At 43.2% G+C, this 25247-nt stretch overlaps 9 protein-coding genes across 9 annotated transcripts; 4 read left to right on the top strand and 5 right to left on the bottom strand.

Annotated features, from left to right (window-relative positions):
- Window positions 1–63: 63 nt before the first annotated feature.
- TOT_010000693 (uncharacterized protein) lies at window positions 64–1236 on the top strand (the record flags this gene model as incomplete). Its single annotated transcript, XM_009691239.1, has 4 exons — window positions 64–175; window positions 215–453; window positions 558–902; window positions 943–1236. The coding sequence occupies 4 exons, from the start codon at window positions 64–66 to the stop codon at window positions 1234–1236; spliced, it is 990 nt and encodes a 329-aa protein (XP_009689534.1).
- Window positions 1237–1578: 342 nt separating this feature from the next.
- TOT_010000692 (mitochondrial inner membrane protein) lies at window positions 1579–2269 on the bottom strand (the record flags this gene model as incomplete). The annotated part of the gene is made up of 3 exons (XM_009691238.1): window positions 1579–1919; window positions 2040–2099; window positions 2143–2269. 3 exons carry the CDS (start codon window positions 2267–2269, stop codon window positions 1579–1581), a joined length of 528 nt encoding a protein of 175 aa, XP_009689533.1.
- A 175-nt stretch (window positions 2270–2444) lies between these two features.
- On the bottom strand, window positions 2445–3379 carry TOT_010000691 (ubiquitin carrier protein; the record flags this gene model as incomplete). The annotated part of the gene is made up of 7 exons (XM_009691237.1): window positions 2445–2507; window positions 2541–2585; window positions 2630–2784; window positions 2855–3005; window positions 3094–3171; window positions 3204–3299; window positions 3341–3379. The coding sequence occupies 7 exons, from the start codon at window positions 3377–3379 to the stop codon at window positions 2445–2447; spliced, it is 627 nt and encodes a 208-aa protein (XP_009689532.1).
- A 1356-nt stretch (window positions 3380–4735) lies between these two features.
- On the top strand, window positions 4736–13924 carry TOT_010000690 (uncharacterized protein; the record flags this gene model as incomplete). Its single annotated transcript, XM_009691236.1, has 3 exons — window positions 4736–11326; window positions 11915–12907; window positions 13733–13924. The coding sequence occupies 3 exons, from the start codon at window positions 4736–4738 to the stop codon at window positions 13922–13924; spliced, it is 7776 nt and encodes a 2591-aa protein (XP_009689531.1).
- A 574-nt stretch (window positions 13925–14498) lies between these two features.
- Window positions 14499–16225, bottom strand: TOT_010000689 (uncharacterized protein; the record flags this gene model as incomplete). Its single annotated transcript, XM_009691235.1, has 5 exons — window positions 14499–14597; window positions 14691–14824; window positions 14963–15877; window positions 15988–16041; window positions 16090–16225. The coding sequence occupies 5 exons, from the start codon at window positions 16223–16225 to the stop codon at window positions 14499–14501; spliced, it is 1338 nt and encodes a 445-aa protein (XP_009689530.1).
- A 366-nt stretch (window positions 16226–16591) lies between these two features.
- TOT_010000688 (molecular chaperone DnaJ) lies at window positions 16592–17581 on the top strand (the record flags this gene model as incomplete). The annotated part of the gene is given in 4 exon segments (XM_009691234.1): window positions 16592–16604; window positions 16610–17067; window positions 17144–17316; window positions 17404–17581. Coding segments are annotated over 4 exon segments (822 nt in total).
- Window positions 17582–18351: 770 nt separating this feature from the next.
- Window positions 18352–19972, bottom strand: TOT_010001286 (cell division control protein 2 homolog; the record flags this gene model as incomplete). Its single annotated transcript, XM_009691233.1, has 6 exons — window positions 18352–18501; window positions 18722–18891; window positions 19029–19162; window positions 19339–19498; window positions 19529–19672; window positions 19834–19972. The coding sequence occupies 6 exons, from the start codon at window positions 19970–19972 to the stop codon at window positions 18352–18354; spliced, it is 897 nt and encodes a 298-aa protein (XP_009689528.1).
- Window positions 19973–20116: 144 nt separating this feature from the next.
- On the bottom strand, window positions 20117–22628 carry TOT_010000686 (uncharacterized protein; the record flags this gene model as incomplete). The annotated part of the gene is made up of 12 exons (XM_009691232.1): window positions 20117–20260; window positions 20372–20510; window positions 20590–20653; window positions 20683–20832; window positions 20893–21062; window positions 21198–21269; window positions 21324–21452; window positions 21531–21674; window positions 21743–21852; window positions 21887–21968; window positions 21999–22085; window positions 22210–22628. The coding sequence occupies 12 exons, from the start codon at window positions 22626–22628 to the stop codon at window positions 20117–20119; spliced, it is 1710 nt and encodes a 569-aa protein (XP_009689527.1).
- Window positions 22629–23424: 796 nt separating this feature from the next.
- On the top strand, window positions 23425–24771 carry TOT_010000685 (elongation factor 1-alpha; the record flags this gene model as incomplete). The annotated part of the gene is made up of 1 exon (XM_009691231.1): window positions 23425–24771. The coding sequence occupies one exon, from the start codon at window positions 23425–23427 to the stop codon at window positions 24769–24771; it is 1347 nt and encodes a 448-aa protein (XP_009689526.1).
- Window positions 24772–25247: the final 476 nt, after the last annotated feature.

The following is a 25247-nucleotide window of genomic DNA, read 5'->3' as shown; positions in this document are numbered from 1 at the left end:
ATTCTAATGTGTTTCACTCTGGCGTAGTTGTACAATAAAGTACTTAATAAACTTAACTTAAATATGGATTCTGAGTTAAAATCTAGTTTAAAGAAACATTTTAAAAATGATTCTATGGTCATCATAGATTTGGATGCTCTTCACAGCAAGTACACAGGTCTTTTCGCATCCTTACGTAAGTGTGTAATGCTGAATTTATTTAACCATTTTTTAGACACTTCACCCTTTGGCATATCCCTAAACATCTCAGGAACGGTGCCGTATATGTTTTCCGGTTTCGTTTACAAGGCTCCGATACTGATTAAGATACCTAAGGACTATCCTTTTTCTGCTCCCATGATATCCGTTGTTCCAAGCCAAGAGATAAAAATAGTTAAAAATCACCCAAATGTAGACCGTAAGGGTAACGTTAGTCTAGATTACCTGGATAAGTGGCATCACACTAGCAAATTGGTATGTTTAACATCTATGTGTGTGTGTTTACACACAAGCCACTTGTAATTTAGATACAAAGTATTCACGTATACTGGATCAATATTTTCCGAAATATCATCTAGGTACATGCTGTTGACTCGTTGTGTAAGACTTTTAACATGATGTCGCCCATTTATACATCATCCACAAGGCCCATATTAGCTGAAAAAAGGGCAGATGTTGAAGTTACGGACCAAGCAATTCCTGATAATCTTGTCGCCAAATATAGGCTTTCAGACAGGGACAGAAAACTGGTGGAGTACGCGTACAAGAACATTTTAACGAATTTAAAGAGTAATCGACCTAAGATTATTAAACAGTACAATTATGACATGGACAAGTACGAACTTCATAGGAGAATGCTCATGAATTGGGTGTTTGCTCTTTTAGACTTGAATAACGTGTGTCTGAAGCTCGATCAAATTGAGGTACTCCATAGACTAGTTGATGGTATGTATATTTGTTTAGGATACTCTTAACTCTGAGGTGAAAAAGGACGAATTGAACCAGGTTGAAGAAATGTACAAGGAGGTTGGGGAGTACACACGTACAATAACTTCTGCAAATCAACTGCTTCTTTCTATCAAGGAGGGGTCAAACGTCATAGACTTCATTAAATTCAAAGACACGAATTCACAAAAGTATCAACACCAACCAATTAGTGAAACTACTACTTACCTTACTATCCTCATTCAGTCGCATCACTATTCATTTACGCTGGTTTCACTTCCACTGACACTAATCTTAAATCACTCTGTTTAGGTTATGTGAGCTAGTTTGTACTGAGGCCACTTGTAATGACATGCTTCAGTTACTTCACGAATCTTATAAAAAGAGTAGAATATCAACAGAATCATACGTCCAAGTTAGTCTCAACACTTAACATATATATCCTCTTCTTAGTTAACTAAACGAATAAATTAGCAACATTGACTCTACTCTAGGAAATGAGAAAGCTAAGTCACGAATTATTCTTAACGAAGCTGCTAAGGGCACAGTTACTAAACTCGCCTTAATGTGTTTGTTGTACATGTTGTCATGTACTAACTACACTTGCTATAATCGTATACTTGGATGTACTATATTACATACGCGGCGCCGCCGTTAAAACGACTTGCGCAAAACGTAGTCTATTGCTGTAAATACGACGCCTGTACCTGCTGAGTACTTGGCAGTCTTGGCTATTGGGCCTGCGATTTTATAAACTGCTCCTGAGAGGAGGCCTGCGACCGGTGCGTTAAATCTTTCATCGGCCTTTTCGCCCCTAACCAGCTTCACAAGGCCGTTTAGACCGCAGTATATTATCGTTAGGCAGCCCAGTCGATTTCCGAGCTTCGGTCCGTAGGTGCTGCAGTTGTTCAACACTGAGTTCAGGAACAGCTTCCCCGTGGCTCCTCCCTTAGAGATTCCCTTGATTAACCCGAAAGAGCCTCCGCATAAAATGCCTAAAATCGCTATTTTTAGATATTTCTAGCGCTTGTACACTTTCGTTTTAATTCTAACTTCCTATGGGCACTTAATGGTCCCGAATAACAGTTGTATCTTTTGGAATAGCTATCTTTTACCTGATCCGTAGGCTAATCCGACGGAATACGTCAACTTCTCACCCCAATGTCTTCCGTAACCTAAATGGGTAAACTGTGATGGAATCTTCCACCGAGGGCGTACCTGTTAGATACAGTTGGCGACTCGTTAAGTTGCCTCCCAGTAAATCCGATTTAGGCTGAGATTTCTTCTTCTGTTCGAGAATTTCCAGGTTCGGCTTAATGCTTCCGACGTTTAAGTAGTCGTCCATGGCCAAAGATAAAATACATATACACAAATTGCCAATGGAATCACATCGAGTGAACTGTTTGTGGGAATGTGGCAAACGCCATGTAAATAAACAACAGTTTATGTGCTAACTCACTCTAATATTCAAGTATTTACCATTTTTTTATCAGATTAATTTAAAACCTTATGCTTTGGCCTTACGAATCCAGCAATCTGTTTAGCGCCACAGTAGTGTCCCAGCCGTTCTCCTCGAGTGCTTTCTAAAGTGTGTTTTGTGCGTATTCGTAAAATACCACTGCTAGGTCTCGTTCTATTCCGATTTCCAAAAGTGTTTTGATCTAAAGATTGATTTATCACCTTATGTTAGTGTATGTGCGACTACCTTTCCTTCTTTACTCTCGTTATCATCCCTGGCAAATGTACTCGTCCATAACCTAGTTATTCTGCTAAATACAATTGTAACATACTTGGCGGTTCGTTCAAACTCCTCGTAGTCCCTTTTGTACATTTTTGCAACCATTGCATCCTGAGGATCGTCTACACATTTGCGTTAGTAAAGCGTAACTATATGTGCAGCTAATTCCATGAAATATGGGCACTGTGTAACCTGGCTCTGGTGCTGATAATAGTGCCTGAATCGATAGCAAAGCGGTTCTGATTGTGAGAGCAGGACTCCACTCGTTTTTAAGAATATCCAAGCATATTGCTCCAGTTTCACTGGATATGTTCGGATGCCAAATTTTAGTCTCAAATTTTATCTAAAGATGTGTGTGTGCGTGTCGTGATCAATACTTTGGGGGAATAAGAGTAAATCATAACCGGAGTAGACATATGTAATTCGCTTACCACGGGAGGACTATAAGGGTAGTCCTCGGGAATCGTTATGTCGAGGTTAAAGTGACCGCCTTCATAAGGTGTTCCGGGCTAAGAAACCGTGAAAAAATAGCAATTCTTACAGGTCCAAGGATGTGACCCCTCCATTTGAATATGTTACCGTCTACGATGTACGCCTCTACTGAGGAATCGTTCTCAGTCTCTATGTTTTTTAACTCCTAATAAATGGTCATTTGAAGGTATAGTCAAGCTGGTTTACCCGTTTTAAACGAAGATGCTCTCGAGATTCTAAATACATTCTGTGCGAAATTATATATACTTAGAAATAATTTTTATTAACTTGGTATAGTTTCATTTGTTTAATTCAATCTATAATTTACAGTGAGTGGTAGAAAAATAATAATAAATTATTTTTACAATAAAACAGAAAAACAATATATTTCACAATATTAGACTTAAACACGAAAAATAAAATAAATTACAATAATATAATTTAATTCAACATGAAAAAAAAATCATGATAAATAAAACCCGAGAAAAAACTAATGGACACTAAATCAATCGTATTAAAAAATTGCACACCAAATTGCAAACCATCCTAAGATTACTGCACTGTTAAAGAGCAGCTGTATAAAGTATAATTAAATATGTGATGTTTAATTAGAATTGTTTAAAATGTTTATTTTTAATATATTCATCCTTTAAACCTAAGACGAATGTGCATCGAGACAAGTATTATTGACAATAATAAAGTTAAAGATCTGAGTTAAAATTGGCGCAGTTTAAGTTAAAATTAAAACTCCTACTAGTATGTTAATGTAGACTATAAAAAATAGGATATGTGTAACATAAAACAGAATGTTACAAATGTAGTAGATTACAGTAGAAAAAAAGTGAGCGGAAATTGATTGAGTTAAGAAGAAGTTGTTAAATCGGTTAAATATGTTTGCAGTGAACACATATTATATTTTGTTGTTTGTTTCTCAATAATACTAGGAAGGTATGTGATAAAAAATTAAGCCAACCGGATATAACCGAAATCAGACATAATTAGACTGTTTTGCCAATAAAAGAAATATCAAATATCCACTGTTAATTTTTTTAACAAAAACGTTGAAAAATAACAGTGAAATTTTATGTCGTAATATTGTGTGTATCCAATATGATGTTGCGTAGTGTGCCTTTCCAGAGAAAGATGTTGTGTTTAAAATAAATTTAGTACATAGATTTGTAAATTATACCTATAAAGACCTTTGTTATTAAAATTGTTATTAATAAATTTTGTTAGCAGATACGAAAATATCAGTTGTATTATATTTTTCAGGTAGTTGTATGGAAACACAGACTGTTATGAAAGCTAATCCGAAGTAACTTTTTAATATATAGGCTTTGATAAAATGTAAAAAATGCTTATTGATGACATATAACTGATTTCTTGGCTTTGTGTTAAATAGAAAGCTTGCCTTCTATTTGTGCAAACAAATTGTACTAATAACGATATAGGTTTATGTATCTAGAGATATGTCAGATAGGTTTGCAAATATTGGTAATATCTATGAACCCTTAACTTTTGTAAGCGTATCACCAAAATTAGTAAAGAGCCCAAATCGCAAAAATCAATACACATCGTAAATGTTTCATAAATGAGATAAAAATGAAAGAGTTACCCTCTTCATGTTTTCGATCTCGAAAAGGTGCCGCGAGAAAGAACAACAAGTGTAAGATAGCGGCATCGGAAATTAGAGAATGTGAAGTGGAGGTGCCCCTGGAAAACGTGCCAAGGATATGTAGCAGCGGAACCATAGGAAATAAACACACAGACTATGAAAAAGAAAATAGCTCGCAACACGACGAAAGGGAGTCTAGACCAGCAAGAAGCAGTCAATTAAAACCGGTCAGATCAAAGGTAGACGAAGATAAACCAGAGGAAGTGAGCTGCATAGAGGAACGCGGCGCGGATGTGTACGAGAAAGACGTGAGATTGGAAGTGGAGGCACGGAAGACAACAACCGTAGGAGGCAGTGTATCATATGGAGATAATTTGGGAAGTAGTGTGTACAGCGCAGCAGGAAAGAACGACAATAAACTGGAAGATAAGTTGGACATATACCCGAATGTGGAAGAAGTAATTGAACTATACAGAAGAGATGAAAAGCCAGTGTCGTACAACAAGTTAGACGATATATACAACATAGAGAAGGTGGGAGACTTCGACATATACCCGAAGTCGAAGCAGTATTCAAACCTGGAGTTCACGAATCTGTCGTACAGAGCGAAGTCGGACAAGGAAGTTCCGAAAATAGAAGACGTAATAAGCCTGTATTCGAAGGGGTCGACCGTACAGAAGAAGAAGGACTCGAGCAGATCGACAAGTAGCAGCCACAAGGAAGATCAAAAGCAAGGTGTGACAGTAGAGAGAACGAGTAAAGGGACGACGGAAGCTCTAGTTAAGGAAGGAGAGGCAGAGGAGAGTCCAGGAGATAATTCGGCTTTGAGAGGAAGTAAGTCGCCAAGTAAATCCCCAACGAGCTCGCCAGCTAAACCTCCAGCTAAGTCCCCGTCAGTAAAGAGTTCGCCGAAGATGAGGGCCGCTAACAAGGAGCAGGATTCAGTTTCCGAGGGTGTGAAGTCGCAACAATCAAGTTTCAGAACCTCGATCAACGAAAAGAGAGCCAGAGATGAAACGAAGTCGCAGACCATGACGAGTAAAAACGCAAAAAGAAAGAAAAGAGGGAACAACTGGTACAAAAATAAAAATAAGCAGAGGCAAGAACAAGAGGAGTTGGTGGGATGGACAAAGCAGACGAGTAAGAAGATGTATGAACATAACCTGATGGAAGATAGCGAAGAGGGACATCAGAGCGTAGGGACGGGAGGAAGCGGAAGTAGAGTTAAGGGACACAAGTACAGTTCGTTCACGAAGAGCAACTACGACTGCGGAGGATACATACAGATCAAGTACGACGATGAACTGTACAAGTACACGGAGGCAAAGGGAGTGCAGCCAGAAGGAAGCTTCGGAAGCACAATAAGACACTCCTCAATGGAAGAAGGAGCGGTGGGAAACGAAGAACCGACAATAACGGACGTGTTCAGACAAAATTTCCACCTCTACAACGACAGGGAACTTATCAACGACTTCAACTCAAAATATTTCATGGAAAACTACTGCCTTAACTATAACCCAGTGACGTTCCTGACAGATAATCAGAACGAGTCGGATTACAAAGGAGAGTACGGAGGAATTGACTCGTCGAACGATGATAACGAAAAGTACTCGTCGGCAGGAGAGCACACAGATAACCAGTACAGCTCGTCCTCGTACGACAATGAAAGTGGAGCACAAGACTCGGAGTCGAATGAACGCATGGACAGTGACCTGAGCTCGAACAATGGAATAGATGGCCAGTATGATTTAAACGAGTTCAGAGAGGTCAAAAGTAGATCAGGCGAGGGTCAAGGAGGTCGCGAGGAGGCTCACTCACAAGGACAGTCCCAGAGGCAGTCGAGCAGCAAAGGATACGTAGTGAGTAACAATAAGGTGCACGACCTGCTGACGAGATGCGTGGCAAAGTTGGGAGAAACGCCGGAAATGTCCTCGACGGAGTCACTGTCAAGAGTGCTGAAGATACCGGAAATGTACCTGGAGACGGCAGAGCAAGTGGACGTGGAGGACCTGGAGACGCTGAGGCACATGGAAATAGACCTTTTGAAGAGCTATAAAAAGGTACTCACGAAAGCAAGAGTGCTGTTGGACAAGGATAAGGAGCTGAAAAGGAAGTACTCGAAGCAAATAAGCGAGAGGGAGAAGTCGGGAAGGGAGACGAGTAAAGCGAAGCGCCGGGAACAAAATATTCAAACGGTAGACTTGGTGACGTATGTGCTGAGCGTGGCGAACATGAAGAAGCGGAGAAGGAAGGAAGGGTCGCCGAAAAAAGGGCCTGAGAGTAAGAGCGCGGGCGAAGAGAAGGCACAATTTATGAGAAGGTCGGGCTCAGGTTCAGAAGGAGAATCACTGCCGTCAGGGTCGCAATTGTCCTCAGGCGAAGGAGTGGAATCCCTAGGTCGGAGATTAGGCTCCTCGCCGACATCAGCGGTAGTCATAGGGGGCAGGAACGACATCAGAAAGGAAGGAACCGAAGGAGAAGGAACGGAAGAAGCAGGTGTGGAAAGAGGAGCCCACGTAGAGGAACAGCCAAGGGAACCTTCAGGTCAGGAAGACGGGCCGGGAGTGAGCGGAGGACTGTCAAACTACCAGGCGCTGATGAAAAGGTACGAGTGCCAGGAGGCAAGGAGATGGCTGGCCAACGAGTACGAGAGGATGGAGAGGCAGGACTTCATGAACTTCATCAGAGACATGGACGAAACGACGAACACGACCAGCAGCTCGGAGTCGAGCTGTTACTCGAACACGCTGACGATGAGCAACGACCACGAGGAGGACAAGGAGGACCACGAGCCGCGAGAGAAGGAGGACCAGTACAGAGACGTGCTGCTGGGAGACTTCAAGAACTTCTACTACGAGGAGAGGGCCGCCGAAAACGAAGGAGCAGACCTGAAGCAGGAGGACCTGAGTCAGATGATCGAGACGATGGAGGAGCAGGAGCACACGGCAATGGAGACGATGTTGGACGCGCAGCACTACGCGGTGACGGAGACGGTGGCCGACGACGCGCACAACGACGACCCGGCAAGAGAGACCATGGTTGACGTGCAGAACAGCACGGTAATTGGGACCTTGGAAGACTCGCAGGACGCGGTGCTGGAGCCGTTGGGGGACGCGACCCAGGGCGCGGCGACTGAGACCGCGGGATACGTTGAGGAAAACGCAGCCGCTGAGTCGCTGGAGGACCCGAATCAGGGGGTGGTGCTAGAGTCGCTCCAGGACTATGAGCAGGAGCCGATAATGGTGCCGCTGAACGATTCGCACCACGACCTCGTGATAGAGAACATGGGCTACGTGCAGTTGGGCCAGGACGAGGAGGCCGCAGCCGGGTCCCAGAGCGACGGAGTGGCGGAGCCGACGACTGGCGCACGTCAGGAGCTGCAGATGGAGAGCCTGCCGGACTCGCCGCAGGAGGCAGTGTGCCCTGAGCAGGACACAGTAGCGGAGGCAACGATCGACCCTGATCAGGCAGCAACAACGGAGACCATGGAATACGCTAAAGAAGGCCCAGTGATAGAGTCGTTTGATGGCCCGAATCGGGAGGCAGTGGTGGAAGCGGTTCAGGACTCTCAGCCAGACGTAGTAATGGTGGATTCGCAACAAGACGTGGCAATTGTAGATTCACAACCAGACTCGGCTATGGTAGACTCACAGCCTGACGGACCATTAATAGACTCTCAGCAGGATGTGGCTATGGTAGATTCACAGCCAGACTCGGCAATGGTAGACTCACAGCCTGACGGACAAATAATGGACTTACAAAATGACGGACAAATAATGGACTTACAAAATGACAGACAAATAATGGACTTACAAAATGACGGACAAATAATGGAATCACAACCAGACTCGGCTATGGTAGACTCTCAAAGTGAACCGGTCATAGAAAGTATCGCCGATGCGCAGCAAGAGGCAGTGGACTCGCAGCAGGAGGTGGCAGACCAGCAGTCGCCTGAAGCACAGAAGGAAGAAAGAAGTAAGAGGGAACAGGATGAGACTGCGAAAAGCGGATTGTATAAGCGGAGGTTCAACAAGGAGTTCAGAATTAAGAAGAACCAGAAGCCGAAGAGCAGCCTAAGCCTGATAAAGACGTTCAACATTAACTCGAAAAACCAAGTGAGCACCCCAGTGGCGAGTTCGCTAGCAAGTTCAGTGAACGCATCAAGTCTGTTGAGCAGTAGTCTGAGTGTGGCGAATAACGGCGCGGTTGGAGCAAGTAACCTGGGCGCGGTCAGCACGAGTGTTCCAATTACACTGGGCGCATCGACCGTCAACTTGGCCGGATTCTCAATAGCCAGCCCCAAGTTGGCAAACTTCGTCACAACAAGTGCAGGTAGCGCAATCGTGGAAAAGAGGGAGGAGGAAGAAGAGGACATGATGAACATAAGTACGCCTAAAAATAAAAAGTTCACGAACGTTAACCTGAAGTGCCTGGAGATGATCAGGTCGAACTCGGACAAGCTGGTGAGGACGATCAACTGCACGTTCATCAACAAGAGGAGCAAGAACCACATGCCGAGCAGCCTGAACAAAGATAAGGACAACAAGAGGAACATACTGCTTAACCCGACGAACCGGGTCAACAGAGAGGACGAGGGGAGAGTGCTGATGGAGCGCAGCAAGAGGAAGAGGAGCATCGGAGACAACTGGGTGAGTGAGATGTGGAACGACAACATCAACGTGATCACGTGCAAGAAGATGAAGCTGGGCCACGGGTCCTTCTCGACAGTGTCGCTGGCGATTCTGAGGATAATACAGCCGTACACGCCGAACAGTGAAAGCATTAGCGGAGGTAGTAACAGCATCAGTGTGACGACCAAGAGCAACGACAATGGAAGTTCCAGCAACATTAGTGTGACCGGCAAGAGCAGCTCGAACAACAGTTGGGGCGACAGTAGGACTGCGGCAGGTAAAGCTGGTGTTTCTGTTGTTGCTGGTGGTAGCAACGCAAGGATAGTGGATGTTGATGGTAGTGGAGCGGGTGTTGCCAATACCAACACAGGTGCTGGTAATACAGTTGCCAATACCACCATAGGCGCTATTACCACGGTTTTCAATACAGGCGCTATTGCCACGGTTGCCAATACGACTGACACTAATGTCAATGCCACCATAGGTTCTGGTAACACGGTTGATACCACCACGGGTACTAATGCCAATGTTAACACAGGCGCTATTGCCAAGACCACGACTAGCGCCGGAAACACAGAGTTCAACGGCGCCGAGGACTCGAGTAACAGCGAAAGTGATATGCTGAGCACGGTGACGGTTAACAGGAACACGGAGACTGAGACGAAGGAAGGAGAAAAGAAGAGGCTGCTGTACGAGTGCGCAATAAAAAACATCAGCGACAACTACGGAGAACTCTCGCGCTACCAGTACATAAGAGAGAAGGAAATGATGCTCCACTACAACCAGCACGTGCTGAAGCCGATCTCGTACAGGATACTGTACAGCCCGAACAACGAAAAGATATACCAGCTGCTGCTACCGAGAGCGAAGGGAGACCTGCTGACGATGCTGAACAAGCTGATAATATACAGGACAAATCTGATGTACAACCTGCTGTACGCAAGCACGTCGAGCAGCAAGGTAAACGGAAAGGAAGTGGCGGACAGCACGTCAAGGATAGTAAGGTCGCCAATATACACTAGCGCCAGGAACGTGATGAGTGGCATCGAAGGAATTAACGCACGAGGAGTGAAGGCGGCAGCTGAAGGAATCGTCAGCGGAGTTGGAAAGGGGTCCAAGTACGTTGGCGAAGGCACGTGCGTGAGTAAAAGAGTAAAGGCAGGTATGGATTGCGGAAACGCAGGTACGATGAGAGGCACAAAGGGCGGCCAGGAGGCACCAGCCAAGAGTGGGAAGGTCGGAGAAGGGTCGCCGGACAAGAACATTAACCTGGAAGAGTTCATGAAAAGAGCACTGGAAGGAACAAATAGACTCTACGGACTCTTCGAAGTGGAGATCAAGTACCTGCTGATACAGATAATAAGCGGCCTCGCCTTCATACACATGTGCTTCCAGGGAAACATACTGAGGCACACGGACATTAAGCTGACGAACATACTCGTCTTCTGCGAAGAGGAGGACAGGCACAAGCCGCTTAAGTGGCACCTGAACCTGGCGGACTTCGGATGCTCAGCACTCATAAAGCCGAACCAGTACTTCAACCAGATACAGCACCTCTACTCGACGCTCAACGGACTCGCTACGAGTAGCTACGCATACAGGTCGAGCGCTGCGAAGGAGTCGGTGTACAGAGAGGGCCTATACGTGGAGAGGAACCGAGAGGAGAGCAGCTGGGAAAAGTACATGAAGGAGTGGCACGACCAGCTGCACCACCAGCTGCTCTCCTACAACATCGGCACGCTGCGCTACAACTCGCCGGAGTCGCTGCTCTACGACCAGTACCTGAACAAGAGGCTCAACAACAACAGTCAGCTGCTTAACATACTCTACCAGGACGTGGTGAGCGCGCCTGTAGGGCTTGACGTGCCCGCGGAGGAGGCGAGCGAGGTGAGCAGCAGCAGCCACAGAGCGCAGAAGGAGGCTGAGACGAGGTCGTGCACGGATTCGGTTAACAGGTGGGAGAGGAGCGCGCTCCGGTCGCCGCTCACGAGGCAGTTCGGAGCGGCGCTGGAGCCGAGGTCGCCTATGGCGCAGTGCGGAAGGGCGCGCGCGTTGAGGTCGCCCTACTACCGCCACTCGAACAGCCAGGAGGACAACGCATCGCAGTCGAGCAGGCACGCGAGTCAGTCGGAAGCAGGGAGGTCGCCGCAGGTGAGCAGCTCAGTGGAGCGCAGGGCGGCCGCCTACTACCAGGACGGGCAGGGCGCCCTGACGCCTAAGGCCGGGTTGGCGCTGCTGGCGCCGAAGCCGGGACTTCAGCCAGGGTCGGCGCAGAGGCTGCCGGCACAGGGATCAGCAAAATCGCCATCGGTACTTTCGCCCTCAGTACAGGCCACGGCCTCACAGGTGTCGTCAGTGCAGAGACAGCCAGAGTCAAGTTCACTAAAGTCGCCGTCAATACATGCCACTGACCAGCAAGGGTCATCAGTGCAGGCCACTGCCGAACAAGGGTCAGTAAAATCGCCCCTAAAACCAGAAACGCCACTGGCAGAAGCACTGACAGAGGAGACGGGAGTGGAAAAGGAAGTGGAGGAGTCGGACGAGAACGTGCCGATGAAGGAGACGACGCTGGACGGAATCAAGTACATAAGAGTGGATAGCAAGAGCGACATGTGGTCGCTGGGGATAATACTCTCGGAGCTGATTAAGTACTCAATCAAGGATAACGGGAAGGTGGAGGAGGAGCTGAGGAACAATGGTAAGCTGGACACCTTCAGCACGTACATCAACAGCCTGTCGCTTAACGTGGAGCTGAGCGAGAAGACGATGAGGAACAGGAGCAAGGAGATCAGGACGAGGCTCTACAACAGGATGGGCAACGGCGTTTTCTACAACAGGCTGAGCAGCCACCTGAACACGAGGAAGAAGAGCAAGAAGCAGTTTTTGAACAACCCGAACTACGCGAACAAGGACAACTTCGGAAACAAGGAGAAGTACGCCAAGGACAAGGAGCAGGTGGACAAGGAAAACAGACTCCTGTCGATATACATCAACAACGTCTGCAACAACACCTTCGAGGTGAGGAGGAGGAAGATGAGGGAGCTCTACGGAGCAGAAGAGCTCGAGGGCGTGAGCGACGAGCTGTTCGACCTGCTGGTGAACCTGCTGGCGTACGAGCCCGAGCAAAGGATGCACTCGACGGAGGCACTGGGGCACCCGCTCTTCGACAACAGCGAACACGTGTTCGAGCTGGTCGACGCGACCAACAGCAGCTTCGTGAACAAGCTGCTGAGCGTGTACACGCTGAACACGTCGACGAAGATGCTGGGCGCGAGCAAGGGCGGCCTCGGCGCGGCTAGCAGGAGCGGCTCGAGTAACGCGACGACGCCGAGCACGGGAAGCAGAGTTGAGGGAGCCAGCGGCGCAGGCGCAACCGGCGGCGTGGACTACGACGAGGAGCTGTACAACGACGGGGAGCTGGATAGCTACTCGTGGTACAAGGGCCCTCTGTACTACTACTTCAGCACGTACGAGGCTGCCAAGAGTGCTCCCGAGCCCGTAACTAGTGCTAGCAGCGCTACCGATGTCGTTACGGGCGATGCAACCAGTACCAGCGTTACTACGGACTGTACTGTTAGTACCAGCGTTACTACGGACTGTACTGTTAGTACCAGCGTTACTACGGATGCTAACACGGCAAGCGCAACCGATTGCAACAACGTTGACGCCACAGGTGCTAAGGGTGACGGTGATGCCAGTAGTAAGGTGGAGGTAGACGTGGCCACCAATAGAACAGCTGATACCACCGCAAGAGTTACCGACAACGCTGTCTCCCAGAGGTCAGAATGTGCGAGCACGGAAAGATGCGTTGATTCCACCGAGTCCCCAGTAGTTGGCGTTAATGACCCTCTAGTCGGTGTCAGTAGCGCTAACAACTTTAACATTACTAATAGCAATAACATTCCCAAGACCGATAGTTTTAGCCTAGGCAAGGGTGCACTTGACATAGAGGCCAGCAACGGTTGTCTGTACAGACTAGACTCGGTAAATAACATGTACAACCTAATAGACATTCCAAGTCCATCAATCAACCTGAGCAATTTTGAAATACCGGCAGCTGATATTTACAATCAAGGTTACAATTCGGCAGTTGACCTTCGTGATGCAAACACAAACATTGTTACGGATGTGAACAACAGCGACAACAACACCCCGAACGGCAGCAACAAAGACAACATGAGCAGCGTAAATGACTATGACTCAACTGTTCCCACGTCAATAGATGAAGCCTCAAGCCACGAGCCGGTTTCAGAAAATCACGACCTGAAGACTACTAACACGGATAACACTACGCAAGCACAAAAATTCGACCCACAGGCATACGTCAACCACATCAGAGTGAACAAGAGCAAGTTTAACATATACAAGTTGGAGTTCGACATACTTCAGAAGAGGCAGAGGGAGTTGTTCGACGACGACTCATTCCTCTTCAAGTTGCTGGACAACATCAAAAACAAGTATCGTCTAAATTATCGACAGCTGACAAGTACACACACATCTTACCTATTAGCGCGAGAAATCATTAAACACAAAAAAACAAATTAAAATCCTTTTATTAATGTACAAGTTAAATATAGTTTACGTTTATGGATGTTTGTGTGCAGGTATGTATTGGTAAATATATGTGTTTGAATGGTGACTATGATGCTCAGTATGGATATGTATGTGTATATGACCGTGGTCATTATGTATGTACCTTATTATGTTGATTATGTATGTTCCTTATTATGTATGTATACAGTGGCTAGCCTATGTGTTACGAAATACATGTACATTGGTTCACGTAAGCCTATATACCTGCAAATATATATACACACTTGTATATACGAATGTGTGGTATACTTTGTGAAACATACACACACTTGTATACCTATTTTGGTAACAATATGTGTCTATTACAATGTTAATATTGATGTAATGCTAAAAACGGGTCTATTATTTTGACTGTGACGTTGAATGTCTCTCCATCAATAGTTTACAATGTCTCAACATGGATCGTTAAGAACACCACAACACCATAAGTGGCACTGACACATAGATAGGGGGGTTTCCCCGTTAAATAACACAATGTACATACTGTGAATACATGAAATAGGAGAATGAGGGTGATAGCAGTTGATCAATTAACGTTTCCTTCTCCGGACACCACAACTGTATAATTTGGCCCTAATCCGACACAGGTTATCTTCTCTTGCAATAGTGAATATATTAGTCGAGGCTGAAGTAATTATTATTATAGAAGCACGGTCTACTAATAAGTAGGGACTTGGCAATCGCCGTGTTAACTACAAATATGCACAATCGCTCTTACTTCGGGGACTGAATTTTTATATCCTGATATTATTGAGACTCCAGGCTGTTTCTGCTGTTGTATTAAAATGTCAACGGATGAGGTGAATATGAGTTTATGGTTAGACGAGTGGCCCCAAATATAAAGTTGATTTCCTAAAAAATAAATGATAAGACGTGTGTGTGACGGAAGGAATGAGTGGTTACGTGTGTAACAGAGTGCGTGCTACTAGTGAATTAATGTTAGTTAACTGGGCTAAGGGGAGTGCGTAAAAGTCTACATAACCTCGATACCTGAATTGATGCAAGCACTCGTTCTCGTGCCAGCGTATATTGCCTTCGGCGGAAAGTTCCCCTCGGAAAACTCCACCACGACTGGCGCTGTGTGGTGTGACTGTGGGGCCGCACACTGGCCATAGTTGTTGTCTCCCAACGCTATCACGTTCTTGTTCTCATCCATCAGGAGTGCGTGGCGTGCTCCCACTGCGATTTTCTCTATGTGCTTCACTAGTGTGTGCTTGATCGGCGTGAAGATCGGCGTCGAGTTCGTGATTGAGCTGCTCGAGTATATTTCCCCGTACGTGCCGTCGCCGCAGTTGAAGACTCGGCCGCACTCGCTCAGCGCCAAGGCGAAGTAGCTCCCCACTCCGATATGTCTAATTCGCGCGTCCGAGAACGCGTAGAACACCTTCGGCCTCGGTATTCGGTCTCCGTTGAAGGCGATTCCCCAAATGTACAACACGCGGCCTCCCTCGCACACTGCTATCGTCTGGTGGTCGCTTGCGCACACGCTCAGGCAGCTTATGCGTACCCCCGGGCTGCTCTCTTCGTTGGTCAGGATCTCGCGCGGCACGAAGGTTGCGAATCCTGAGGAGTGTCCTGAGAAGTCGTTTCTTCCCCAGCTCAGCAGGTGTCCGTCTGCAGTCAGTGCCACTGAGTGGAACTTGCCGCAGCACACCTGCTTCACGTCGCTTATTCGCTCCAGCAGCGTCGGCTCCGACACGTGCACGACTCCTTCGTTCACGCCCAGCTGTCCGTACTCCCCGTGTCCTACTGTGTACAGTTTGCGGCTACTCGTGAGGAAGAAAATATGCGATTCGCTGCAGCTCACTTCCAGAATCTTTACGTCTGAGAGGTTCCTGTATATTGTGGCGTTCCAGTACTCGGACCTAGACCTTCCTGACCCCTGCTCACTCAGCCCCGGGTTCTCTGCACGTTTCCATCAGCGTTATTATCAGTGTTTAACGGTTTATTTATGCCAGTACTGGTACTGCAGTGCCGAAACTTTAAAATCACTACCAATCTACATTTAAACTAACCTCCCCAAACATATATTACTGTACTCAGGTCAGTGTACTCTGGGACATTGTTTACTGAATTAAAGTTTAAAGATGTGTAGACTAACTGTTAGCTGTAGACACAATGGGCTCTGCCTGAACCGTGACCTACAGAGGCAATTAAACTTGAGAAACTTACCGAATTCTGAATGTTAGCTTGGTTGTTGTCTCTGAATCTGTGATTACCTGGTTTCGATTGCAGTGTTTGCGGTAATCTCATCACTATTGTATTTTACAAGGATTAGGTTCATATTTTTTGTTTTAAGCGCTCTATATCACAATATTTAGGTTCAAACATGCTAATAATTTCAAATATACCTATAATTCAATTTCTATTATACATAATTAAATATACACATGATATTATTTAATAAAGTGTACTACACATGTGGGAGCATCATAATAACTGATAGTTAACTCAGAATATAATTAGAATCCCCTGTTTTGTGTGTATATTGACGTTATATTTTAGTTTGTATAATATTATTTAGTCTAAAATTTGTGTTTGAACCCAAAAAAGTCAGTTGTTGTGTATTTCGTATCTTCCAGATATGATTTATGTAAAATAGGATATTAAGATGGGAATATGTTTAAAACTTGTAAGATTACAATATCCTGCTCGAGTTGTTGGATATGAAAAATTATTACACTATTCTAGGTACGTTCGGAGCCAGAGATTTGTGTTTAGGCGTTGCGAAGAATGCGACTCGCCTGGATATAAGGAAAGCCTACCTACAGAAGGCTAAATTATATCACCCTGATCTAAACCCGTCTGCTTCAGCTGCTTCTAAGTTCAAGGAGATTCAAGAGGCCTACAACACCCTGTACAACCCTGACAAGCGCAGAGAGTACGACGCTGGGCCGAGTACGTTTAATTCAACACATTCGCACTCAGGTTTTTATTCGAGCACTGCAAACAGATACAATACCTATGACGCAAGCAGGCAATATCGCAGTTACACTGAAGCTCCGTACAACAGTGACAGCTTTGAACAGCAGTTCAGGGCTGAAACGGAATGGCTGAGAAAACAGTGGCAACAAATGGAAGAAGAGAGATTCAAGGTATTGAATTTAAATAGTGATTACCAAAGTAGCCGTATAAAGTCCAAGCCTATCTATGTTGACTGATACACATTAGAACGAATCTGCAAATTTGCGGAATTTAAACTCTAATTTTCGATTTAAACTGTTCGACAACTTTTTCAATATGCCAATCAACTGGTTAAGATACTTTTTTTACTTCATAAATCGGATTTTACCTACTCTTCTGTTCCCGATAGGTTTAGTACTATATCTAACCAGAGATAACTCGTAAGTTATTGATTCATGCCCAATTTATCAACTAGAATAATGAAAAGGATATCTATTATATAAGTCAGCCAACTTAAAGATTTTTAGTGGTCATCAGCCGGGTCGCAGAAAGATGCAAATCGTCTATGATTCTTATGGTATTTTTGTTGTTTTTACGAAAATTACTCAGGGAGGGCCTACACATTTGACACTTACGGCAGAAGATACAGGTAATTTTTCATTTAAAGACACTTTTCTCAGAACTCCCGAGTTTGACCGCAGGTAGCACACCACTTGTACTGTTATTTTAAAACGCACTTTAAATGTCTTTAAACTAATTTATATGTAGCCATTTATTAGATATGGTCTTTACCATCCGTAATTGTGTACTATAGTCTTTGTTTTACCTGGTTACTCTCACGTCCATGACTGGATCTGAGGGTGGGAACGTTATTTTGAAAAACATTCTTAAGACTTCAGTCAGGGCTCCAAAAATACTTTGGTGGCAGGCCAATGAAATTTTATACAAACTTCAGAAACAGCAGCGTACTCTTGAGACTATTCACCCGTGTGTGACTACCTGGTATCCTTCCAACTCATATTTTCCTTTTCAGGGCCAGGCTGGTCAGGTGTATGCGTCGATTCCCTCACAATATGACCAAGCGATGCGCTGGCGAGGCTTCTAGGCACTATCAATGCACGTTGGCCAACGAGGTACCACTCGGCGTCACACTTCTTCCTTTAGGGCTGGACTATTCCAGATGAAGTTAGCTATATAAGGATTCTAGAGAGGTGTGCATAGCATTTTTATATTTATCTCTTCCCTAGTCCCCTGTTTTACTAACTTGATCTTGTTTTAGCTTCAACTTACTCGAAAAACGTGGTCCTCAACCGGAAGTAACCGACGTAGCCAAAGGTACTTTTCCATGTTATCAACCCAGTCACACTCCATTATACTTATTCGTATTGTTACACACTTAGTTATGTATTGTAATGGCCATGCAATGATCACTAATGTAAATATAGGTTACGAGAATAGGTTTATAAAGTAACTTATTAATGTACATTGTTTAAAAATTCTGATCTGTTTGTGATATCTTTAAAATATTCGTGGGTCAGTGCTTCCTTTGCAGAGATTCTCTGCATTGGGTCAAGTTGAAGCATTTTTGAAATCAAATCAATTCCCGACTCATTTAATTTTGGCAACTGTAAATCAATTAGTTTTAAGTTTACAATCTTTACGCTACTTATACACTACAAATAAGCTAGTTAAGTCCGTATAAAGAAACTTTGTTAAGATACTAGCATACTACAAATGTTACGTGTACGCTTATTGCAATGTTACGTGAACGCTTATTGCATTGTTACGTGAATGTTCATTGCAATGTTAAGTGGGTATTAAAAAACATATTCAGTATAAACTTACGATGGAGGACCATGGTTGGCTTTCGTACTGGCAGAAATCAGGATTGTATGCAGGCAGTTCAACTACTTGTGGCCATGTGCGCACGTCTGGAGTGCCTAAAATCTTAAATATACGTTTCAGTTGATCCTGTTCGCTGATTCCAGGAAACAGTGGAACACCGTTAATCATTTCTACAAAATTGGTTAGTGGCATTAAGTAAACATGGACATTAACGAAAATTAAAGTTGGTTATTTGGAAGTAATAGTGGCAATGACAATGCAAAGTAACTACTTAATTGCAAATACATTCTGTGATCTTTGGACGTACCTGCAAATATGCATCCTACGCTCCAAATGTCCACTGCGGTGGAGTACTTTTTCGAGCCCATAAGCACGTCCGGTGCGCGGTACCACAGGGTAACCACTTCGTGAGTGTAACTCCTCACAGGAATGGCAAAAGCTCTACAGCAGAGTCGTTAATTATCGTTAATACTCAGTAAACATGAGTGTGCGGGCGTGCACCAAAAGTTATTGCAAATGAGTGACATTTTCTGTTGGTATCTGGTGTATTTATATATATATTTATATATATAGCGTGATGCGGCAACTAGGCTCGTGTAGGCTCAATCGGTTCTTACCTTGCTAGGCCAAAATCAGCCAACTTGAGCACCCCCTCCCTATTGATTAGCAGATTTTGAGGCTTTAAATCGCGATGCAGGATTCTGTGGTCGTGGCAGTACGAGATCCCGCGCAAAATTTGAAACAAAAATGACTTGGCAGTAGTGGGCTCCAGGCCGCCTGTTTGCGTTAATCATCTTGAAAACTTACCGTCGCAGCCGTCCAGCAGCTTCTTCAGGTCCTGGTCAAGGTACTCGAAGACAAGAGTCAGGCACTTTTCGCTGTGGATCACGTCGCGCAGCCACACGATGTTCGGGTGGTGAAGCTCCTTGAGCAGGCTTATTTCCCTGATTGCTAAACCACAGCTGTTTAATCGTACTCTAAAATAGCTACTCTACGATCTCTTCGACACTAACTGTGTAATTTACTTATCTATTCCGTCTAATCTGTCAAACCGTTCCCTTATTTATCTATTTAACTGACTATCTTTCCATTTTTTCGTTATGTTGTCGTACCTGTGCTCGGAATCCCTTCATCTTCCTCTTCCACTCTAATTTTTTTCAGTGCGCATATTTCACCGTGGTTGTTCTGGGCCTTGTACACTACTCCGTAGGTACCTTCTCCTATCTTCTCCATCTTGTGATACCGCTTCATCTTATCTTCCACTTCTTAACATTTATATGGTCTCTAGTGTTTTCATCTTTAGTTTTTGCTTCAGAGGCCAACCATGAACGTAATTGTTAATTATTAACCGCTGGTACATGTCAGGTTCAGGCAACATCACTAAACGTATATTATTTATATCACATTAACTTTTTTATTTTCCATTTCGTTTAGGTTCCCCTGTTTTTCCTGTACAGTCTTTATTATATTTTCCAATCTGGTCTCCAAATTGACGAAGTTATAGAAGTTATGTTCGTTTGCAACCTTCCAAGTATTTGCCTATTTTTGGTCATTAATCTCCCTTGCACTTAAACATTTTTTACATAAGCCACTTCTGATTTATTTTTTTGGTATTCTATGTTCTATATCTACAGTTATTTCCAAAGTTACCATATCCATCAGCGATGGTCCAACTGACTCTCCCGTTAGCAGAAACCTCATCAGTTGCAGTACCTTTACTTTATTTTCCGACTCTCCCATCTCTTTCAGCAGTTGTACGAATTTTAAGTGTAGGTCGATCAGGTTTTTCCTAAACATTTTTGTGTGATTGCCTTTCACTGCTCCTTCAGCTTATTTTACTTATCATATCACCCCTAGTTTACAGTTACCTATTATCCATTAGTAGCGTCAATTCTTCCTTGATCCACTTCTTCAAGTCCTCGTCATATTCTCCTATATTTTCTATTATCGCAGCTCATTACCTATGTTGCTCTTAATCTTCTCATAGTCGTAGTCCAATGACGATTTAACGTTCAGGAAGTACTCCTTCAGTGTGTTCACTCTCGTTTTATAAATATCTACAAACTCTTCTCTTATCCATGCCTTTTTTAACCATTCACTCTTGTTATTTTCTGTGTTAGTCTTACTGTTCATTGTCGTTTTCTCCTTTCCGTTATCGCTGCCACTATTACCATGTTTTTCATTATATTCGTAATATTTGTTCAATTCCTTCAGGAACGTCTTATTTGATATATTGTGGAGGTACATTTTATTCAGGTGCAACAATTTATCGTAGTTGAAGCTGCTGTTTGTCAAGTTAAATGTGAACTTGTCCATCAATTCATCAATTTCATATATGGTCCTACACATTAACACTCTCATCCAAATTAATTAACAAACAATTGTATATAAAAACGGGTCATCTTAACTACCAAATAAGCTCAAATACATCTATTACTTAGGTAAAGAAACAAACACTTAGTTATCATAAACTAACTTATGGTGTGAATACTCAGTTCCCAGCAGTGTCAGATAGTTTATTAAGGGCAGTGGACATATTCCATCAAGTCTATTACATTATCAACGGCGGTATTATTAATGTTAATCATACCTACTAACTTACATGATCTCGTGAACTGTTATGCTTTTGTTGCTGCGTTTACTTAATTTAAGTTGATTTTCATCCACTATCAGTGGCACGTTGATAAATTCCGGATGCTTCACCTTCAGTAACTTGAATATCAACCTTTGCCTGTTGTATTTATTATATCACTATTGATTTATTCCTAGTATCCATCTACTATCACTAAATATAATATCTATTTGATACTTATTTGCATTAAGTGCGTGATCTGATCCCCTTATGATGTGCGTTATCTTCATTAGGTAGTCATCTACGCATGAACTGAAATTATACGTTGCACATCCGTTTGATCGAATCAATACGAAATCGTCAAATTCGTCGTTGTACGATCTATATAGTTTAATTTTGTATAGTTTCCCTTTCATATTGTCATTATATATACTTATTTAGGCCATTACTTTAATTTGATTGCGTATTCATTCCCCTTATTCAATTTATTTTCCACTTCCTTTTTATTTAAATATATACACTTGTCATCTGTTTTCTCAAACTTAATATTAAACCATTTCTAAAAATACTATTGTTACACATTGTTCAATTACTTTGAGTAATTTCGATATGAGTGATTCTTTGCAGAAACAGTAGTACGCGTCGTTACTATCCACTAATTTTTCGGCGAATATTCTAAATTTACACGTTCTTGACTCATCTTACTTGTATATATCATTTCTATTCGATTGATAGTAAAAGTGATCCTCTTTAGACTTATACACACCTTCGTCCCAGTCCAATCCAATCCACCTAAATATTACCATTTTAGCGGAAAATCCATTTTTATGACATTAATGTCAATTTATTCAGCTTTATTTACCTACTATGGTCATATATAATCACGTAAAAGCCAATAATTGTAAACTGTACACACCTTAACACTGATATGATATCTTCCAGGCTTCCTGGTACATTTCTGGACTTATCTGTGTCATCTAATCTCAATATCAGCGTTCCGTAATGCTTCTTTGCAAACAAATAGTTGTAAATGTATGTTCTGAGGGAGCCAATGTGTAGGCTTCCGGTTGGGGAAGGGGCAAACCTAACTCTAACTTCAGGATACTTATCCTCCAATTCACTATTGCTATACCCTTCATTGTCTGTGGAAAATAAAGATTCCAGGTGATTCCTCTGTGAATCTTTGGTTAATGTGTGAGATTTATGGATATGCGGTTTTACATGATTATATTTGTTATTTATGCGATAAGATAGACTGTGCTTAATTAATAAACAAAATATATGTGTTAAAAATATTGTCTTCCACGAGTTTAGCCTGTGATAATTAAAAAACATGTAATCTACACTTAATATAAACTAAATAGTTTGTGTAAATCAGGCAATCTTAAAATTAAGGATATAACACTATAAATCAAATAATATTTATTAAGTTTCGTTTATGTTTATACGATGTGTAATACAGCGGTATTGCAAAGATATTACTAATATGAATCAGATTCTGAAAATTTTAAATTGTGTACTTCGAGTCGTTTTAAAAAGAATTATAAATAAAAGCTTTTATTAAATAAATTATTTGGTATACAAATTACTAACTCGGTGAAAATACTATATAAGGTTCTTGTACGTACAAACACGCGTTTGAAGAAAATGACGCTAGAAGGCTTAACAATGCAATGCTTTAAAATAATTAGGGATTAATTACAAGTGAATGTGTACTCGATTATGGTTAGTTATTAAGTGAAATAAGCAATTTTAAGAAATTTTGGCAGTGTTTGAGAACCATATTGAATATTAACAAGAGAATTTAAAGTCATCTTAGACGATTTAGATCCCTGTGTATTTAATAATAAAATTAAAATTAAATTTAGCTACGACTTCGTGATTGAGCTGCCGACATATATACTCCCCACATATTATTAGGTACATGAGTACCTCACATAAGTATTTAGATATCAATCTTTATTGTAAAAAATTTAAGTCGATTTTTAGAGAGTATCTAATTAGGATTTGTATTGTCTCTATTAGATTTAAAGAACTCACTGTAAATAAATTTATATTACCGTGATTGTCTTCCACTATACTATAATTCTGTTTCCTTTATAAACCTTAACGAATAAAATTAATATTAAAGATGGGTAAGGAAAAAACTCACATTAACTTGGTTGTTATCGGTCATGTCGATAGTGGCAAATCCACAACAACAGGACATCTAATTTACAAACTAGGAGGTATCGATAAGAGAACTATCGAGAAATTCGAGAAGGAGTCAAGCGATATGGGTAAGGGAAGTTTCAAGTACGCTTGGGTACTCGACAAACTGAAGAACGAAAGAGAAAGAGGTATCACCATCGATATCACACTCTGGAAGTTCGAAACAGGAAAGTACTACTACACAGTTATTGACGCACCCGGACATCGTGATTTCATCAAAAACATGATCACGGGAACGTCGCAAGCAGACGTGGCAATGTTGGTGGTCCCAGCAGAACAGGGTGGATTTGAAGCAGCATTCTCGAAGGAAGGACAGACCCGCGAACACGCACTCTTGGCCTTCACACTGGGAGTGAAGCAGATGATCTGCGCAATCAACAAGATGGACAAGTGCGACTACAAGGAGGACCGCTACAACGAAATACAGAAGGAAGTGCACGGATACCTGAAGAAGGTAGGATATAACGTGGAAAAGGTGCCCTTCGTCCCAATATCTGGATTCCTCGGAGACAACATGATAGACAGGTCGGACAAGATGCCCTGGTACAAGGGCAAGATACTGGTGGAGGCACTGGATCTGATGGAGCCACCAAAGAGACCAGTAGACAGACCACTGAGACTGCCACTCCAGGGAGTGTACAAGATAGGAGGAATTGGAACAGTGCCAGTGGGAAGAGTGGAGACAGGACAGCTTAAGGCAGGAATGATCCTCACCTTTGCACCAAACCCAATCACAACCGAGTGCAAATCTGTGGAAATGCACCACGAAGTGGTGGAGGTAGCATTGCCAGGAGACAACGTAGGATTCAACGTCAAAAACGTGTCAACATCAGACATCAGAGCAGGCCACGTGGCAAGCGACAGCAAAAACGACCCCGCAAAAGAGACAGTGTCGTTCCACGCACAAGTCATCGTGCTCAACCACCCAGGAACAATCAAGGCAGGCTACGCACCAGTGGTGGACTGCCACACAGCACACATCTCCTGCAAGTTCGAAGAAATCACGTCCAGAATGGACAAGCGTACAGGAAAAACGCTCGAGGAAAACCCGAAGACGATCAAAAACGGAGACGCAGCAATGGTGACGCTGAAGCCCAACAAGCCCATGGTGGTAGAAACCTTCACAGAATACGCGCCCCTGGGAAGGTTCGCTGTCAGGGACATGAAGCAGACCGTGGCAGTGGGAGTTATCAAGTCGGTGGAGAAGAAGGACCCCGGATCCTCCGCAAAGGTAACCAAGTCAGCCCAGAAGGCAGCCAAGAAGTAGGCATCGCCGACAGCCAATTCTCTTTGACCGTAAGACTAACCGAGTCTGGTGGCGGGTAACAATTGAATTAGTTAATATTATATCCACTGAATATGAGATAGTTATTGAATGAGATTGTAGTTGTTGTAAGGAGCGCCGTACATAGTGTGTTGGCACATGGAATGCGTATTTGAATAAAACACGTGTATATAATCGTAAATAGATAACAAGGTGGTAAAAAAGTGTAAACATTTATAGAAGAAATTAATTTAATTGTGAAATGAAAAAGAAGCCGGGAAGAATTAGTAAAATTGGAAGTGTGTAAGTTAGAGAATAAGTAAGATTTAGAAAAGGAAATAGGATAAAAAAAATGGGAAATTCTGGTAAATTTTGAGTATTAAGAGGAAATATGGAAGAATAGAGTGAATATTTAAGAAAAAAAGTAATAAATAGATATATATGTTGAAGATAAGTACATGAGGTGTGATGTTGTAGTG

The sequence above is a fragment of the Theileria orientalis genome, chromosome 1 (genome assembly GCF_000740895.1).
Source record: "Theileria orientalis strain Shintoku DNA, chromosome 1, complete genome".
NCBI lineage: Eukaryota > Apicomplexa > Aconoidasida > Piroplasmida > Theileriidae > Theileria > Theileria orientalis.
This window is presented reverse-complemented; position numbering and strand designations above follow the sequence as displayed.